The sequence below is a fragment of the Trichinella spiralis genome (genome assembly GCF_000181795.1).
Source record: "Trichinella spiralis strain ISS 195 chromosome Unknown Scfld6, whole genome shotgun sequence".
NCBI classification, from domain to species: Eukaryota; Metazoa; Nematoda; class Enoplea; order Trichinellida; family Trichinellidae; genus Trichinella; species Trichinella spiralis.
The window spans coordinates 1,921,259-1,939,152 of NW_003526945.1; the positions used below are offsets into that span (position 1 = coordinate 1,921,259).

Genomic DNA, 17,894 nt, shown 5'->3' on the forward strand with positions numbered 1-17,894 from the left:
TTTTACTTCATTTTCTGCTGATAAAATATGAACTACTGTACATTTTTTCATTGCTCTTTATTTACTTAATGCACTCTGTTTGTGGAGAAAATTTAATTGGAACTTTGCCAAACATATAAACGTTTCTCATTACACAATGACCCTCTCCATTGTGTATGTTTGGTAGACGTTGTTACATGTGAATTCGAATGTATCTGTGGTGATGCAGGTATTAGAATTCATTTTGTTGTAGTGAAGCCTCGCTATAGGCGTCGAACCTGAGTTTTTGTATTTCATAAATAAGGTAATTTAGTGTTTTGTGAGAAGATTTTTTATTAATCCGTAACCATTACATGGTGCGGTCGTAAGCGGTAACTTCAACTCTGATTCGAGCAAGAGAGTGCCCTTTAATAGCAATGCAGTGACAAAAGGCAGCGGTATTTATTTTAAACAAATCTACCATCGAAATTTTAAAGTACTTGCATTTCATATACTGTAGTATTAATTCGTGCGTCATTTTCAAGACCACTTTGAATGATTGCTTAATAAAAATAGAACAAACTAAAAACTGTTGATTTATTTCAAAATTTTGTGTCTTTTTCTTTAACGTTTGAGATTTTCAAAATTCTGCTCATTCCAACGATCACAAACAGCAATATTCGAATGTTTTGATGAAAAAACGTGAACTGAAAAAAGCTTTGCAACATGAAAATTTGCCTGTTTACCTGAAATGAAAATTATTGTTTTTTTTGTTATTATCGGTTTAAAATTTAGTTTTTTATAATTAACGCAATAAATTAGTGAAAATGTTTTTAAAAAAATTTGAACGAAAATAAAGCAATATATTGAAAAGTTGCTTAATAAAAATAGATAATGTTTTAATCATTTTGGAAGAGGAAATTAAAGAATTTTATTCATTGTATCGATAGTGAAACGTGGTGTCAAGCAAGATGATTAGAATGTGTTCAACAACAACTGATCTCAGGGCCCAGGAATGTGCATTTTACATTTCCAGTGCAAGAACATGCAAACATAACGGCCAATAACAGCTTCTTCTATTTAAGCTTCCCCCAACTGATTAATCGCTTCCCGGTGAAAATCACAACTGCTCGCCTGACGCGAGCGACTAAACGTCAGTGTTGGCTTACTGATTGTTGCTTTCGAGAAGAAAGTGAAATAATAAGGAAAATATTTTTTCCGTAGCATTTTCCACGGCACTGTGACAAATTGAATAAAACTAATTCGAAAATCACAATGGGCAATATATTGTTTAATCGTCGAATTAGTCAAATTAATTTATTCGGCACTGCTGGAGTGTTTACCAGAGAACAAATTGAAGAATATCAAGATTGCACCTTTTTCACTAAGAAAGATATAATGAGGTAAAATATTCTTTGGGCATTTTCAAATCGGATCAAATGTTGGATCAATTTTCTCGTGCAGACCTATGCATCTTAATTGTTTATTATTGATATTTTAATATATACCTTTTGTTTTGTTACATGATTCTTAAAAAATTCTATAAACCTGAAACCGCTTTTTGAACATCTAATTATTTAAAATATACCAAAAATGAAACATATCTTTAATGTAGTGCAAAGCAGTTATGCAATAAATTAAAAATAGAAGAATATTCTATGGAATTGCCTATATATATAACGTGTTTGCTTGTTATTTGTGCATAAATGAAAAACTTATCGATTACCTGAAATGTATGTCCATTTTTTACGATGCCAGTTCTTCTATACAGTTCAGAATATTTCGTACGTTTGTTGTAATATCAAATATGTTCACTTTTTCAGACTTTACAAACGCTTTTACGCTTTGAGTCCTGGATACGTGCCCGGAAGTATGCAAGGAGGTGCAACCAACGCCATTGCTGTACCTTATGAAGAAATTGAAAAAATGCCGGAGCTCAAAGTATATATATATATACATATACATGAATTTAAATTAATTCAAAAAACATTACCAAGCTCATTTTAGGAGAATCCATTTCGAAAACGCATATGCCAAGTGTTCTCTTCTGACGGAAGTGGTAATTTAACATTCAATGACTTTTTGGATATGTTTTCCGTTCTTAGTGAAAGTGCCCCGTTGGACTTGAAATTAAATTACGCTTTTCGAATATACGGTATAAACTTTATTTTACACTTCAAATGCTACAGTATTGTATAATTGTTATAATTGTCCAACTGATTCGATTATTAAATTTCAAGATTTCGACCAAGACAACATGATCGGCAGAGACGATATAGAAAAAGCGATACGTTGCCTAACTCGAGAAGAACTAACTGAAGATGAAGTGGAATTTATAATCAGCAGGGTAATACTTTTTTTCCAAATAATCATTAAATGTAATGAAATAATGGCCGAATACATTAAATCATTCAACTGCAGATCATGGACGAAGCAGATTTAGATATGAGCAATTTTCTAAGCTTTGCTGAATTCGAGCACGTTGTCTCCAGATCACCGGATTTTTGTCGAACGTTTCACATTCGCATATGAATACTTTCATATATTATACAGAAAATTATCGCTCAATTCCAAATCAATTCTGCATTACAAATTTATCATCCATCTTACTGATGACTTAAAAATGAAACTAAAAATCTGCACACAATTTCCATACGGAAATTGTTCACTATAATAATGCATACGAAGAAAAAATACTGCTTTTGAAATAAAAGCAATAATTTTTCCTGTTCTATCCTTCTTTAAATCACCATGAATACCATTTATTTTAAAAAAATCTATCATGTTAAACAACTTTGCGTCTTACTGTAATTAAAAAATTCAATTTTAGTTTAAATTCTGTCATGCAACCGAGTAGAATTTATTTACCAAAACCAATCCAACTTAATGGTGCAATAATGAGTGCTTAAGAAAGATGTGATCAAGGTGAAAATTTTCCAAATACGTGCCTCTACTTTGAATCGGAATGAATCTTTCCTTTGTTAACATCGTCCATCTTATTTGAAAGAGCTTTGTACATTGTCAAAGCCTGAAGGGAAAACAACCGCAAAATAATAAAAATTATTAAACATAAAAATAAACAAAAAAATATATTTATGGAACTTACTTGCCCAACAACACCGGTCAAATTGGATGCATCAGCCGGCAATATTAATGTATTGTTCGTTTTCGCCAAGTTTCCAAATGCATTCAAGTACTGCTCAGCTATAGCTAATGTGGCTGCATTATGACCATCCTAAAAAACCAAAAAACCACTTTATTTCAAATTTAAATTTATTTATGCTTCAAAAATATGTAAAATATTTATAAAACAAAGATAAAAATAACATTATTTAACATTAAACATGCCTTTAATTAAATTTACCTTGTTTGCCAAAGCGTTGGCAATGATTTGAATTGCTTTTGCTTTTGCTTCCGCTCTTGCTATTATAGCACTGGCATCTCCTAAAATTGAAAATAATCAAATGAACCTCATCAAAAGTATTCGCCTGCCTTGAGCTCTGTTAATTTTTTCTTGCATTTCTGCTTCGGAAGCCAAAATTTTTGCAGACTTCTTCCCTTCGGCAACGTTAATCTCAGCCACTCTTACTCCTGAATATAAAATATTCTTCACCATGTCAACAGTACATTTTTAAAAAATGAAAAAAAAATCAATATCAAATTAAAGATAAACAACAAACAAAAAAATGTTTTAAACATTAACCTTCTGATTCCAGTACTGATGCTCTTTTGCGTCGTTCCGCTTCCACTTGCATTTGCATCGCTTCTTCAATTTTCTTCGGCATTTTCATGTCTCCTGTATTAGTTGAAAACAATGTTCAAAATAAATAAAATCATTAAATCAACTAAAAAACTTACTAATTTCGTAGCGCATACAAGTAATTCCCCAAGGACTGGCGGCTTTGTTCAACGCAACTATAAAATTTAAAATACAAGAACGTGGACAGAAAATTCCCACTTGACCGTAATTCAAAAAAATATTATCCTTAAAATTTACATTCACCACAACACTGTACTCGCATTTTCAAGAGCATACCAGCAATTAAAATGAACAATAACAATTCAATATAATCAATTATTGGATAGAATAAAATAATTTACATTTCTAAATTCGTCTCATTGTCTTAAATATTGAATTCGAATTAAAAATTCAAAATCCAATACTTTCACCGTCATTTTGCTATACCCTAGTAAAAATTTTATAAAATATCAAATTCTAAAAAAGAAAAGATCCGCACAGACAAAGTGCAATAATTCTTTCGACTTCTGTGAAATGTTTCTCTAAAAAAAACACAATATATTCTTACAAACAATGCTTTCATTCAGTGATTCACGTTCCCGAAACACCGTATCTAAAGTAATTTTCCCCACTTCAGACCGCATCGTCGTTTGAGCTAACTGAGTTATTGCAAACTCGGGTTCCTCAACTCCATAAGATGCCTGAAACAAAATTTCAAAAAATGCTACATTTTTGAAAATAATCATAAAAATGTTCGTCACTTTATACGGATCCACAATTCTCAGGTATAAAACTCCATCAATATTCAGCGCAACGTTGTCTAAAACACAAAGCTCAAGGTACAGACTGAAATGTCAAGTTCATTCATAACAATTTCTTATGTTTCATTAAAAGCCAACACCAACCTATAGTGATTGCGCTTTGTTGAGGAATTTCTATTGCAATTTCTTTCAAACTTTGTATATATTTAATCTGATCTATGATGGGTACTAAAATATTTAATCCCTAAACAAAACCGATAAAATATGCTGTAATATGAAATAATTGCAAACTGGAACACTTGCTGGGTCTAATATTCGATAATATTTTCCCATTCTTTCAACAATCCAAGCTTCTTGTTGTGGTACAAATAAAATTATGGTATTAAACGCCGCACTGGATCTGTAACGTACACTTGATCGTAAGAAGTTTCTTCCCAATAAGTCAACCAGCAAATGTCGAGCCGCTTGCATGTCACCTTCTTTTCAAAATCAAAAAATAAGTTATACCACAATCCAAAATACTGATGTGATTCACAAAAAATGGATATAAATTTCTGACACAATCTCGATACACCTGCTACAATAAAAAGATTATCAAGTTCAATTCACCAATGATGTGAATACATTATCATACTTATTTACAGTATAATTAACTCACTCAACTATGAGTAATTTACTGAATTACAATCGTCTAGGCATTTTTTAAAATTAGTTATATGGTTGACTAGGGCAAATGGTCTTTTAACACATTAATTTTTAAATATCAGCTTACACAATTACAAAAAAACTTGCAATTGCGTTATTCAAATATTCCCTTTCAATAATAAATAACACAATGATACAAGGTAATGAACAACAAATCCATTGGAATAACACTTTAACAATAGAACATTATCGTCGCAAGTGATCTTCATTTATTCTTCATATACTGTGTAAATTCAAAATCAGATTACAAATCAAGAATAAAATATCCCTAATGAGGCGAACAGTTCGTATTCGGACAGTGATCATCGACGATAGCGATATTTCTTAAAATGAAACCACAGCTGAAAAATGCCATTATAAAACTGGCAACGAAAACCTCTTTTGCACGATAATTCCCATTCTTTATTCACAATCTTAAAAGCTATATCCTAAATAGAATAAAACATATATTCATATTTCATAGTGGTGATAAACTGGTATTTATTCCTTGAAAAAACTGCATATCAAGGCAATCTACTTACTTCATAGGGAGGGCCAGCCTCAATTTTCAATACGCAAAAATCGGGGTCATTCTCACAAGGAGATACTTTAAATCTCGGGGGCTTCGGTTCGATCAAATCCGGATAAAAAATCTACAATTCATGTTCATATGAGATGATTATTTGAATAAAAGACTTTAAGAAAATTTACATACATTAAATCTGTAGCCTTGCACAATTTTTGGTGGGGGATTTTCCAAATCGTAATGAGTTTGGTTGTACTTGTTCCATTCAAAACCCTGAATCAAAGTTCAATAAAAACAACCAAACAATGGTAATTGGTAATGTATTTACTGTGTGAACACGATTGAAATATCGCGGTTTTCTAGGTCGAAATCGATCTGACCACAAATATGCCCTTTCTTTTTGAATATTTTCTTCTACAGCAAACGTAGCTTCATCACTGGTCATTCCCTTTTTTGCCTCAGCTATAAAATCATCCAGCCAGTTATTTTTATTCTAAAAAATCAAATAATCAAATATCATAATGAAAATCGAATCAAATCAAATTTTCAAAAAACGGATATATTTATATATTACCAAATTGCAACGTAATGCGTTGATGTCATATTTTTTATGATCAGGTTCAAGCGGAACCACGTTTTGTGGAAGTGATTTGGGATTCAGGCACACTGGACTGTAATTTCCTTCTCTGTATGCTTTTATCGTTTCCGCTTCACGTTCTTCATTTGTCAGAGTTCTTGAATAAAATACAGTAAATACATTTCATAAAAACGAAAAAAAAACATACTTCCATGTACGTTGGACAGGTTCCGTAATCTCTATCACGTCTGAGGGTTCGTTTTCTCTCTTAACGTGAATAAATTGAAAATTTTCACCAATAATCTTAAAATTCAAACGTTTACCTTTCGCTTGTATTTCTTTAAACGCCGCTCGTAATCTTCATTCAAACGCAAATAAGAAACGCGTAAGCGTAACAATGAAAGCACCATTTCCCAATATCCGACGTCTAATTCACTTTGATCAGTGTTCAGTTTGTTCTGGATCTGCTGTTCAAGAATTAACAAATGTTCCACATCCTTGCCATTCAGCATTTCTTCAATATCAGCGAAAACGGAGGCATGTATTTCCTGTCGGCGAGTAGAAGTTGGGGCTACACAAACATACCAAATAGTAATACCATACAAAAATAAAAATAAAACATATAAAAACAATGTATAAGCAGATTTCATACCGGAAGCGGCCAGCTGTTGATTCAATCGATGCTGCACAATTGTTGCCATATCACTCCAAAATTGACTGAGTGCTTCCCCATGATAATCTTGGTATACTTTTATATCCTCAAGCAGATCCTCGTAATCACGAACTGTCAAATCCTAAATACAAAACAGTTTTAATATTTAGATAAATAAACACATCATAAAAGTAATTACTTAGTAATTTATTTAATTTTTAAAAACTGCTATTCAACATTACCTCAGCATATTTAGTTGGTTCAAGAAATTCAAAATGTTCACAATCTTGATCTTCACCATCGCTTACATACGTTGCCAAATAATCAATTGGTTTAGCTACATCAAATATAAAAAAATATAAAAACCCGAATGCAGAAATTTGAATAAATTCATTATTACCGCGCCCTTCCCGCATGCGAATACGACTTCGAGTTCGTGCTTGTTCCAAGTGAAACGTATTTTCTTGTTTAATCCAATTAACGAACTCCTTGTTTTCCCTTTCCCGCCGCAAAACTTCCAATTGATTTTTCATCGCTTCTCGTTGCAAACGCTTTTCTCGAATTTTATCCAATTCCGTCTAAAAATGGTACATTATTCAAAACTTCAGATAAGGAAAAAACGACGATCTTTAAATGTTTTAAGCAAAATAATAATCATTGAATAAATAATACAAAATTATAATTTTACAAATTAAATGCATATTCTACAATCAACTTATATCTGATATATGAGAACACTGCACAAAATACCTGATTTTCTAAAAGGCGTAGACGATTTTCTTCAATCAATTCGCTGGTCGTCACGTTCATACGCCCTTCTTTTTCGTATTTCTTTTGCCACATAAAAGGTTTCATAAGTTGTGGATCTCCGAAAGGATTGTCCACATTTGAATAGTCCTACAAACACAAATTTACTTACTTTAATTAATAACACAGAACTGCCAACTGTCACGACAAAAAATATCAAGTATACTGTAAAAAATTTCCTCGTCAAACAAAACTTAATATTCCTTCATTTTTCAAAAAAATTAAAACAATCTATTCAAAATCCAAAAAACTGTCTTACAATGTAATAATAAAATCAATTTGAAAATTGACAATTACAAAAAAAAAGTTACAATTATCATTTAACTTGCCAAACTCATGCAGCACATATTTCTTAAGAAACTAAAATTCCCTAGACTGCTTTAAAATATAAATTATGAAATAAGCCTAATATAAAATAAAATAACAATCGAACAAACAACTATTGAGTATTTATCTTATGAAAAAACGCATTATTAAAAAACTGTCCTTACTGAAAAAGCTCCAGTCCAACCAAGTGCATTTCTTTGCCTAGCTTCTTTCGCCATTTTTTTCGCAATACGACGCGCTCTTTTCTGTTGAGGCGTTTCGTACGCTTTCATTAGCGCTTTTCGAAGTTTCTTCTGTTCAACAATCTTCTGTCGCTCTTCCTCTCTTACTCGCATTTCATCACTTGTGCCACTTTCGGATTCGCTGGAATCGATGTACCTTCTACTCTTTTTTCTTTTCGATGATGAACTTCTAGATTCGTGTTCGTGCTTCACTCTGTGGTGTCTGTGCTCAGATTTGTGCCTATGTCCCATTGTTCGGACTAAAATTCTTAAGCTCAGCAACGTAACACGCTTTAAACACAAAGCAAACGACGGTGATGAAATGAGATAAAAACAAGTTTAAAATATAATAATAGATTAAATTCATTGAGCAGATAAACGCAATTACAAACTAAAACCAATTCTTTATCATTGAATATCTAAACTTCAGCAGAGGAAGGCAAGAAATAAAACAGATCAACATACAAATCATCGATTTAAAAAAAGAACTCAGTTCAAAATAAGAAATAAATAATATACATATAAATTTAGAATAGTCTGAACTCTTAGATAATAAATCAAATCACAACATGACACGTATGAAAAGTTCATAGATAATACTGTAATTACAGTATAACAAAGGTAAAAGTTTTTTAAATACAGTGCTTACATAAAAGTTGTTTTAACATAAAACTTATAAAATTAAACTGATTTAAATGCTTGATAAAATAGCTGAATTGAATAAATTAAAATAAATTATTTTACTCATATATCGTTCTTATTCTTTACTTAAATTTCTACTGTAATCATAAACAAGGAGCGATCTACTAATATATTTGGAATCAAACTGTCCTCGTTGAAATAGAACATTTTTGAAATTCACATGTCGATAAAAAATTTCAAATTCTCTCGATGAAATTTTTTGGTTTTTTGCATAACCTGAAAATCGACTGCAAAAAATTAACAACAGTACACTTTAACAAAACTATGAAGTTGATTGAAAAATAATTTTTGAATAAAACATTGTGCGTTTCATTATCATCATCACATATCGGTAATTTTATTTTTTCCTGAAAGTTTAAATACTTTGATATTAGAAATTATGGTGTTTATGTGTTATAGGCTAATTTTAATCTAGCAGTAAAAAAAGTAATTGTTTACCTATTTATTATTTTCTTAGAATATTAGAAAATTTTATTCGATAATGTAATCAAAATAAAAAAAATGATGCAGATAACGATGATAAATTGGTTTTCCTGGATAAATGTAATTTTGAAAAGTCTTCGAAATCGAAGCATTTGAGGTTAGAGTCATGGATTCCAGTGGTGTTGCTCCACTGAAAGCAGAATACATAGTTGCTAAGAAAGAGAAAGATGGTGATAACGCTCAGGAAAATTTTCAAGAAAAAAGAAAAGGTCTAAACAGAAAGCGTCAGTTTTACACTGTCGACGATAAGAAGCAGTTGTGCCCAAATATTCTCGAAAATATTGAATGCAAGTTTGGTGAAAATTGTCGTTATGCGCATGATAAAGCAGCCCATTGGGACAATAAGCTCCCAGATATCAGCGATAATTGTCCATTGTTTGAAGAGCTTGGTTTCTGCAAATTTGGTTTGAATTGTCGTTTTGCTAAAGGGCATACTAACTTGGAGAACTTGGAAAATATCGTGAAAGATTCCAATGGTGAAATGATTAAAGAGTGGAGATTTGATGAGCAAAATCAAATTTCAAGGAAACAGAAAAAAGAAATACGTAATCTGGCACACCGCTTATCTAGTGGTAATAATTTTCAGATTGATTTATTTTACTTAATAAAAGTTTTTTAAGACTATATAAACTCATGTGCAATAATATAATTTAGAATATGGAAATGTGAGATTTGAGAGCGATTTTGATAAAGAAAGGTGTAGGAAGAAAATTGATTGGAGTGGGAAGTTATGTTTAGCTCCGCTTACAACCCTTGGCAATTTGCCGTTTCGCCGTCTGTGCGTTGAATTTGGTGCCGAAGTGACATGCTCCGAAATGGTTTTGAGCACCAGCTTATTTCAGGGTACAGTTTTGAAAAAAAGTTTTTCTGATAAATTTACATGTAAAAAAGTGTTGAATTCAATAGGTCTCCAGAGTGAATGGGCTCGTTTGGTACGTCACGAAAGTGAAAAGTGTTTTGGCATACAAATATGTGTGAACAAACCTGCACAAGCGTGGACAGTCACCAAAATAATCAAAAAATTTGCAGAGTTTGATTTTCTGGATATTAACGCTGCATGTCCATTGGATGATATTTGCCGTGCAGGCGGTGGTGCCAATTTGCTTGTTCGTCCAAAAAAATTGAAGGAAGTTGTTCAAAGTACCAAAGCAGCACTTGGCGATGTTCCGCTTACACTAAAATTACGTACAGGTAATATCATTTTTAATTGAACAGTGCTACTTTTCCAGACGATTAATTGACGATCTCAGTAAGCAAATGACTTATCTAATTCACTTCATCAATTATACAGTAAATGATAATGAAGTATTATGTAAATGTTTATTTGTGTTTCACGTTTATGCAAATAATTTTGCCCATTTTCACGAGCACACTGGAAGTTTGATGTTGATTAAATAATTTTCTTATTGTTATCTAACTTACTTTAAATATTTGTTTTTATTATTTTTTATTTTTTTGATGCCATTTTAAAATAATGGAAGAATGAATTTGATTTTGAATCGACGTTTAAATGCTTATATGTATGTATGTATGTATGTATTCGTGTTGTTTCATTTCAAAAAAGGAATAGGTAAAGACAGCAATGTGGTGCATCAGTTTTTGCCGGACGTCTATTCGTGGGGAGTGGATAGAGTTGTTTTGCACGGCCGATCACGCAATCAGCGTTACATTAACAAGTCTGATTGGCATTATATTGACCAGTGCGCCAGTGTATCGCCGGTACCTTTATATGGAATCGGTGATGTGTTGAGCTATGAAGATTATTATCAGCATTTGAATTGTGGCAAGGTGCAAGGTGTTGCTGTTGCTCGCGGAGCACTGATAAAGCCATGGATATTTACAGAAATTATTGTAAATTGATTTTCATTGTCAGTTGTTTCTTTCATTTTTCTCTGTTTGCTTAAATTGTTTCTTTTAGCAACAACGACACTGGGACATTCGATCAAGTGAACGATTGGAAATTTTGAAAAAGTTTGTGAAATACGGTTTGCTGCACTGGGGATCGGACAGTACTGGTGTGAACTGTACTCGCCGATTTTTGCTGGAATGGTTGTCGTTTCTTTGTCGTTACATTCCAGTTGGCTTGCTTGAATATTTACCACAGAAGATGAATGACCGACCACCTGCATATTTTGGCCGTGATGATTTGGAAACGTTGATGGCCAGCGGAAAAGTGTCGGATTGGATTAAAATATCTGAAATGTTGTTAGGTCCCGTGAATGATGGATATTTTTTCCAACCCAAGCACAAAGCGAACGCCTACTGAAGCAAAAATCATAATACATTTGGATTGGAATGAATAAATTGAATGAGAATCAATTTCGATTTGTTGAACATTTTATTGCTTGAAGTTCAAGCGACTTGTCGCTCGCTATTTTGAACGTTTTCAGTTGGACCGTTGTGAATTAATCATAATTTTTGCGGTTGATTGTAAAATTGTTGTTTTCACAATTTCTAGGCAGTTGAAGAAAGCAGAACAATTTATTGTTGAAGGCATGTTGAAAATGAGGAACGGTGTTTTGAACAATTTTTTAAATATTGCGCTGGAAAATTTGTTAGTTTTAGATTTTGAAGCAACCTGCGATCAACCGATACAAATTGAGCCGCAAGAGATAATTGAATTTCCTTGCGTCAATTTCAGTCTGAAAGAGGACAGAATCGTTTCTCAGTTCCACTCGTACGTCCGTCCAGAGGTGCATCCAAATTTGAGCTCATTCTGCACCAATCTGACCGGCATTGTCCAAGACATGGTCAACAATCAGCCGACACTGACCGAAGTTTTGACACAGTTTGACGGTTGGTTAGCTGAACAACAGCTGCTGACCGACGAACAACGCGACAAGTGGACAATGGTCACCTGCGGCAGTTGGGATTTGAATTACCAACTCCGCAATCAGTGTAAATGGATGGGACATCCGGTACCGTTGTATTTCAAAAGTTGGATCAATATAAAGAAGATCGCTTGCAATGCTACTGGCAATTATCCGAAAAGTTTGATCGCCATGATGCAATCTTTGGGCGTTGAACACGAAGGCCGACTCCACAGCGGTATAGATGACGTGAAAAATATTGTTCGCACTGTACAAGAGTTGAAGCGTCGCAAGCAACCGTTCTACGTCACCGACAGCTACCGTTGAATGATGAAACAAGAAATGGAAGAAGAAAATGAATAATAATAATAATAATAATAGAAAAGAGATAATGCTCGCTTTCAGTTGATAATTCAATGTGCTGAAGGAAATTTCAAACATTTTTCTCCCCAGTTAAATCAAATAAATAAAATAATAAAATGAATAATCGTTTCAACTTTGTCAATACTGAACGCAATTTTCTTTTTTCTCCTCGAAATTCTCCTAATTGCCAAGCATATACACTAACACACACACACACAAAACACAAATTAAATTAACAAATGTGTTTTACTCACTCACATGATGATCACAGTTGAATTAATTGCAAATCATTCATCCATTCTGTCTGTCTGTCTGCTCTTACTGCAAATGTTAATATTTGTTGATTTTATTTTTAGTCCATTTAAGTAAAAAAGAAAAAACAGAAACCAAAGTATATAAATAAAATAAATCTGTGGGTGGGTGGGTTTTGTGTGTAGAGGCATTTTGAGAAGAATAATATAATTTCACCATGACAAGAGAGTAAAGATTTTCGAATTGGAAATTATACTAATTTTTGATGTCGGGCAAATTGTGTAATAAAAGCAACCGAAAGCTAAAATTCTAATTCAAAATTGCCACCTTTCTTCATTCTACCATGATCCAATTGTTCATACTACCGTAATCGTTGTAGCAAGTGGGGTGCTGAGAGCTACAGTCGCAATTTTGCAATTGCAAAAATCGAAACTCATGCCGACCCAACGGCACGTCAATTCCAATAGACCAAACTCCATCGTCCTGCTTGTTCATCAATATGGCGCACTCCCAGTTGTAAAAGCTGGCTGTCAAATACACCTGATGCGCTGTCGCACAAGCATACTTAAAAATTACATGACGAAACTGTTTATTCTCATTGGACGATCTGAAAAGTGAAATTATAAAAGAAAATTTTCCACTTCAAATTTTTCCTTCTGGTAAATTTGTCCACTTACACCTGGGCTAAATTCCACTTTTGACGATCGTAATAGGGATCTTTCCTGACAATCAGAGCTTCGTTGATAATATTTTTAATGGTACAATTGTACTTATCCAACTCTGCACATCTGCATATATGGAAATGTGTGCATTTTTACAGCAAATTGGGCATCACTTACCTCGAAGAATAATTTTCCATCTCACGTTTGAAATATTCCTTTTCACCTTCATACCATTTGGCTTTGTTGGTCATGTCGTGCAGTTGAGCTTGAAGACGTTCACATTCCCTGAAAGCACTGTCGTTTTGAGCGTGTTCAGATGAGCGTCGTTGAATTTCATTTTCAAGTTCCTGAACTCGACGTCGAAAATATTCCACCTCCCCGTGGTACCAATCAGCTCGGCTAGTTTCTCTGTCAAGAGATGCTTTCAAAGCGTCAATCTCCCTAACCATGTTATCCATATTTTCACTGCAAAGAAGAAGCGAATGAGAAAAATAAAATCAATTTGCAAAATACAATTGGCTTTTTGCTTCGATTATACGTTTGCCTCTTTTCCGCTTGATGACCATCTTCGTTGTTTTGCATACTCTTCGAATGAGCCAACTCAGAGCGAACCTTTTGCAACTCCAGGTAAGCTTTGTACAATTCTGATGACAATTCTTCGTATTTCTTTTGAACGTCTTGTTTCATTTGACTGTTCTGAGGATTTCTGAAATGTCAAAAGAGGTTCTTTTTTTCCCATTGAAACAAATGCAAAATTACAGTAACCCGCCTTATGAAATGTTGATTTTCTCGAAGTTTTGCTTTGAGTTCATAGTTTTCCATTTCCAACATGGAAACTTTCGCCTCCAGCTCTTCCACGTTATTCGTGTAAGCATTGTTGTTCGACTGCGATCTATCAAAATTGTATTTGAAAGAATTTTTTGTATCTGAAAAGTAAGTACCATCTAATTTGTATATGCAACAAAGATGAAAAAGATTTCGTGCACAATATGCAGCAGATGGATGCTTTTCAACGTTGTCATTGCCTGTCTCTATTAAACAGTGCAATAACTGTTTCCAAGTGACGACAAACACACGCAAATATCCCCCTCTGAAGAAATGAGATAACATGCAATTTTGCTATTTGGAAATTGGCAAAATGCATCAATATTGGAACTGAGAATATTATTTCAAGTATTCAAACAATTCTCTTGACAAATGATTATTAGATCAGTTGAAGAAGACAACGAAAAATAATCCTCATCCGAAACTTTCAAATTAATGAAATGAAATAATTGGAAATAATTTATTAAAAAATAATTTAAAAAAATTAATAATGAATAATTTTCTTCAATTTCAATGATAAAAATCGACGAAAAGTGCTACAAAAAGCCAAAACAAACAAATAAACAAACTTGTATTGTTCTTGTCCAACAATTTAGTTTTATCACTGACAGGAGATGAACTTTTTGCCAAAAATTAATAAATTGCCACAAACTAGAATTCGACTCTTCTTCATCAGAATGAAATGTCAAATTTCAACTGCAAAATTCTTCAACTGTTCAAATAAATAATTTTCGAAAGCAAATTGATCATCGATCGGCTGTCATTTATGGAAACAAACCAACAAGTAAACAAGGAAAAAAAATGTAAAGAAGAAAATTTCCATCCTCCGCTGGCGCTGCGTAGAACATTTTTCTCGTTTCAATTTCATTTCATTTTTTTGAACTGAATAAAATAATTTCAAAAATGACAAACAGCAACAATTTGTTGAACAAGCAAGCAAGCATGAACGGTAAGTGATGAGGCTTAAATTCATGCAATAAGGAACTTGCACGTGGAACAACTGCACGTGAAATAACAGTGGTGTTCCCGAATGATCAGATTAGTGTTCTTCAATTTCGTGAAGCATCATATTCTCAAAAGTAATAATAACGCGCTTCAAAAGTGAACGCTGCCGGATGCAAGTGTTACTTTTTCAAAATTGCAATTTTCCCCATTCATTTGCATCATCAAGATCATAGAATATAATAAAAATGACGAACAACAAACGCAAACGTAATCCAACAGAGAAATAGATTCGTTTCGATAATGCCAACTTTGAAAAATGTTGCCATAATTTTTAACGAGCAAGAGAAAAAAAAGCAAAACTTGACACTGATAACCAGAAAACAACAGGCCCAACAAAAGCACCAGCAGTAGTAGTAGTAGTAGTAGTAGTACAAGGGAATGAAAAATAAGCTTAAATTAGCATTGCCATCAGTCACCCTGACGACCAAAAGAAGAAAAAAAATACAAAAAAAGCAGGATTCAAAAAAATATTTAAAAAATTTCTTCCAATGTCGTTCAAATTAAAATTGGAATTTTGAAATATTTGACAAATTATCAATTTTGCAAAATGCTGCTCATCAGAATATTAATAAATATTACTCACGTCATTGGGATTTCAATTTCTCAAAAAATGAAAAAACTGTTGAGAAATTTACGACGAAACGCAAAAGAACGCTGGAATTGTTCTGCGTCGAGAATGGGCTGTTTGGAAAGCTTCGCTTCTTTCAGCGCGCTTGATTAGCACTGCGAAGATTAAACTGAATATTTATTTACTCAATATACTGTCTAGTCTGGATTCTTGAGCACAATTTGCTTATCAAAACCGAGATTCGTCAATTACAAACGCAACTTGTATAAAATTAAAGCGACAAATTAAAAATTAAATATCTAAAATTCCTACAGTATGCCAATTTTATATTTCACTTCAAATATTTGAAGAAAAGATTTATATTTCATTCTATATCTCTTCCACTCTGTCTCTCTTGACTATCTATCTTTAACTCACCTGTTTTCATTTTGCTCTGCAGTTATCATCTGATTATCGGTATTGATATCGAGCAATGGGCTTCTTGGATTAGCTTCAATTTCAACAGTTGATGCTCTGAAAACAAAACCTTTTGTTAAAAACATTTTCAAACAAAATAAACTACAACAAACTGTTAGCAATTAAATGAAAATCAATTTTCCACAATAAATAAATATAATAATAATAATAATAATAATAATAATAATAATAGCATGCTAAATGATGGTCTCTAAAATGAGGCCTTCCCATTTGTTTGCAAGGTTGCCAGCGTACGACTGGGTATGCTTTTGATAGAAAAATCTGGTTTCAACCCCCTGAAACGAAAAGAAGTCAAAATGGCAAAGATGGACGAGATGCAATTTGACATATTTTATTACGAACAGCCGGCAACAAATGGAATCACACCAACCAACAGCGTAAGCTTTGACAAACGACCGGCAGTGGTCGAACAATTGTAAATCATATTGTAAACGGAGCATGAATTTTTTTTATTTTCAATCAAATTTTTTCCTTTTTCATGGGATTAGGAAGAGGGAAGAAAATTTACCGTAAAAAATGAACATTGCATTAAAATCAGTGGAAACAATCTTTTTTTATCACTTTAAAATTTAAACTTGCTACATAAATATCCTCAAATTCAAACAACATACATACAAACACATATATATATATATATATCAATGTACGTACGTATAGAATAAGTAAATAAAAATCAAGTTCATTTTTAAATTGCAACCCTTCATTTTTGAAAAACAAAATAACAAAATATCACAAAATTCAAAAAACATTTTGTGTACTTTCTTCAGATAAATCAGTTTTAGAATATAATATTTTATGAAAATTTCAAATGATGCAACTGTTACACTGATTGAATGTAACGTTGAACGTTGAAAAAGTCTATATCAAATTCGACAAAAACAGAAAATTACTATTCCTTACATTGATCGACAAAATCAACTTGAATATCAATCACTATATAGCTTTTCAAGTATCATCGATAAGCACAAAACGTATGCATAAAAGGAAAGAAAAAGAGAACGAGCAATAAACGCGTTCAATTGTTTACATATATGCAACATTTTAAACAAACAGCGTGTTTACTATTGAAAAGCATTCAAAGCTCGACATTGTTTCTTAATATTCACGTCATCTTTTCAAGATAAAAGCATTCCAATAAGAAGCACATTTTTGTCACAAAAATTAAAAGCTGCTTTCAAACACATAACAACAATAAAATAAAATACTTCTAAAGAATATCTTAGACAGATATTAAATCAATGGACACTTTTCGCAGAATTCGCTCTTCAATTTCACTGAACTTGGCAGAAAAGCGGGAAATGCCACAAGAAAAAAAAGAGGACAATGACAACAGGCCAACCTCGAAATAAGCCACAGCAGTTGACTGTTCATCACAACATTGCACTTCATTATTCGGCCTTCGCATTCTTATCTTTAACGAATCGTTCATTGCTTGCCACGTTAGTATTCCGTTATCACTGAATTAATTTTCATATTAATCTCTGATCACGATTGT

At 32.7% G+C, this 17,894-nt stretch overlaps 5 protein-coding genes across 5 annotated transcripts; 2 read left to right on the plus strand and 3 right to left on the minus strand.

Annotated features, from left to right (window-relative positions):
- Positions 1-288: 288 nt before the first annotated feature.
- On the minus strand, positions 289-1,013 carry Tsp_08108 (conserved hypothetical protein). The gene is made up of 4 exons (XM_003373466.1): positions 956-1,013; positions 588-704; positions 459-520; positions 289-384 (listed from the first exon to the last, which is right to left on the minus strand). Exons 1-4 carry the CDS (start codon positions 1,011-1,013, stop codon positions 289-291), a joined length of 333 nt encoding a protein of 110 aa, XP_003373514.1.
- Positions 1,014-1,233: 220 nt separating this feature from the next.
- On the plus strand, positions 1,234-2,490 carry Tsp_08109 (calcium and integrin-binding family member 2). The gene is made up of 5 exons (XM_003373467.1): positions 1,234-1,361; positions 1,782-1,899; positions 1,966-2,113; positions 2,199-2,305; positions 2,380-2,490. Exons 1-5 carry the CDS (start codon positions 1,234-1,236, stop codon positions 2,488-2,490), a joined length of 612 nt encoding a protein of 203 aa, XP_003373515.1.
- Positions 2,491-2,760: 270 nt separating this feature from the next.
- Positions 2,761-8,504, minus strand: Tsp_08110 (SPFH domain / Band 7 family protein). The gene is made up of 14 exons (XM_003373468.1): positions 8,196-8,504; positions 7,648-7,794; positions 7,298-7,475; positions 7,140-7,234; positions 6,569-7,039; positions 5,997-6,161; positions 5,858-5,941; positions 5,685-5,795; positions 4,935-5,035; positions 4,266-4,543; positions 3,817-3,873; positions 3,662-3,754; positions 3,323-3,402; positions 2,761-2,763 (listed from the first exon to the last, which is right to left on the minus strand). Exons 1-14 carry the CDS (start codon positions 8,502-8,504, stop codon positions 2,761-2,763), a joined length of 2,172 nt encoding a protein of 723 aa, XP_003373516.1.
- A 1,039-nt stretch (positions 8,505-9,543) lies between these two features.
- Tsp_08111 (conserved hypothetical protein) lies at positions 9,544-12,574 on the plus strand. Its single transcript, XM_003373469.1, has 5 exons — positions 9,544-10,009; positions 10,092-10,628; positions 11,014-11,288; positions 11,356-11,642; positions 11,896-12,574. Exons 1-5 carry the CDS (start codon positions 9,544-9,546, stop codon positions 12,572-12,574), a joined length of 2,244 nt encoding a protein of 747 aa, XP_003373517.1.
- Positions 12,575-13,195: 621 nt separating this feature from the next.
- Tsp_08112 (conserved hypothetical protein) lies at positions 13,196-17,788 on the minus strand. Its single transcript, XM_003373470.1, has 7 exons — positions 17,739-17,788; positions 16,340-16,435; positions 14,290-14,614; positions 14,063-14,220; positions 13,702-13,989; positions 13,540-13,650; positions 13,196-13,469 (listed from the first exon to the last, which is right to left on the minus strand). Exons 1-7 carry the CDS (start codon positions 17,786-17,788, stop codon positions 13,196-13,198), a joined length of 1,302 nt encoding a protein of 433 aa, XP_003373518.1.
- Positions 17,789-17,894: the final 106 nt, after the last annotated feature.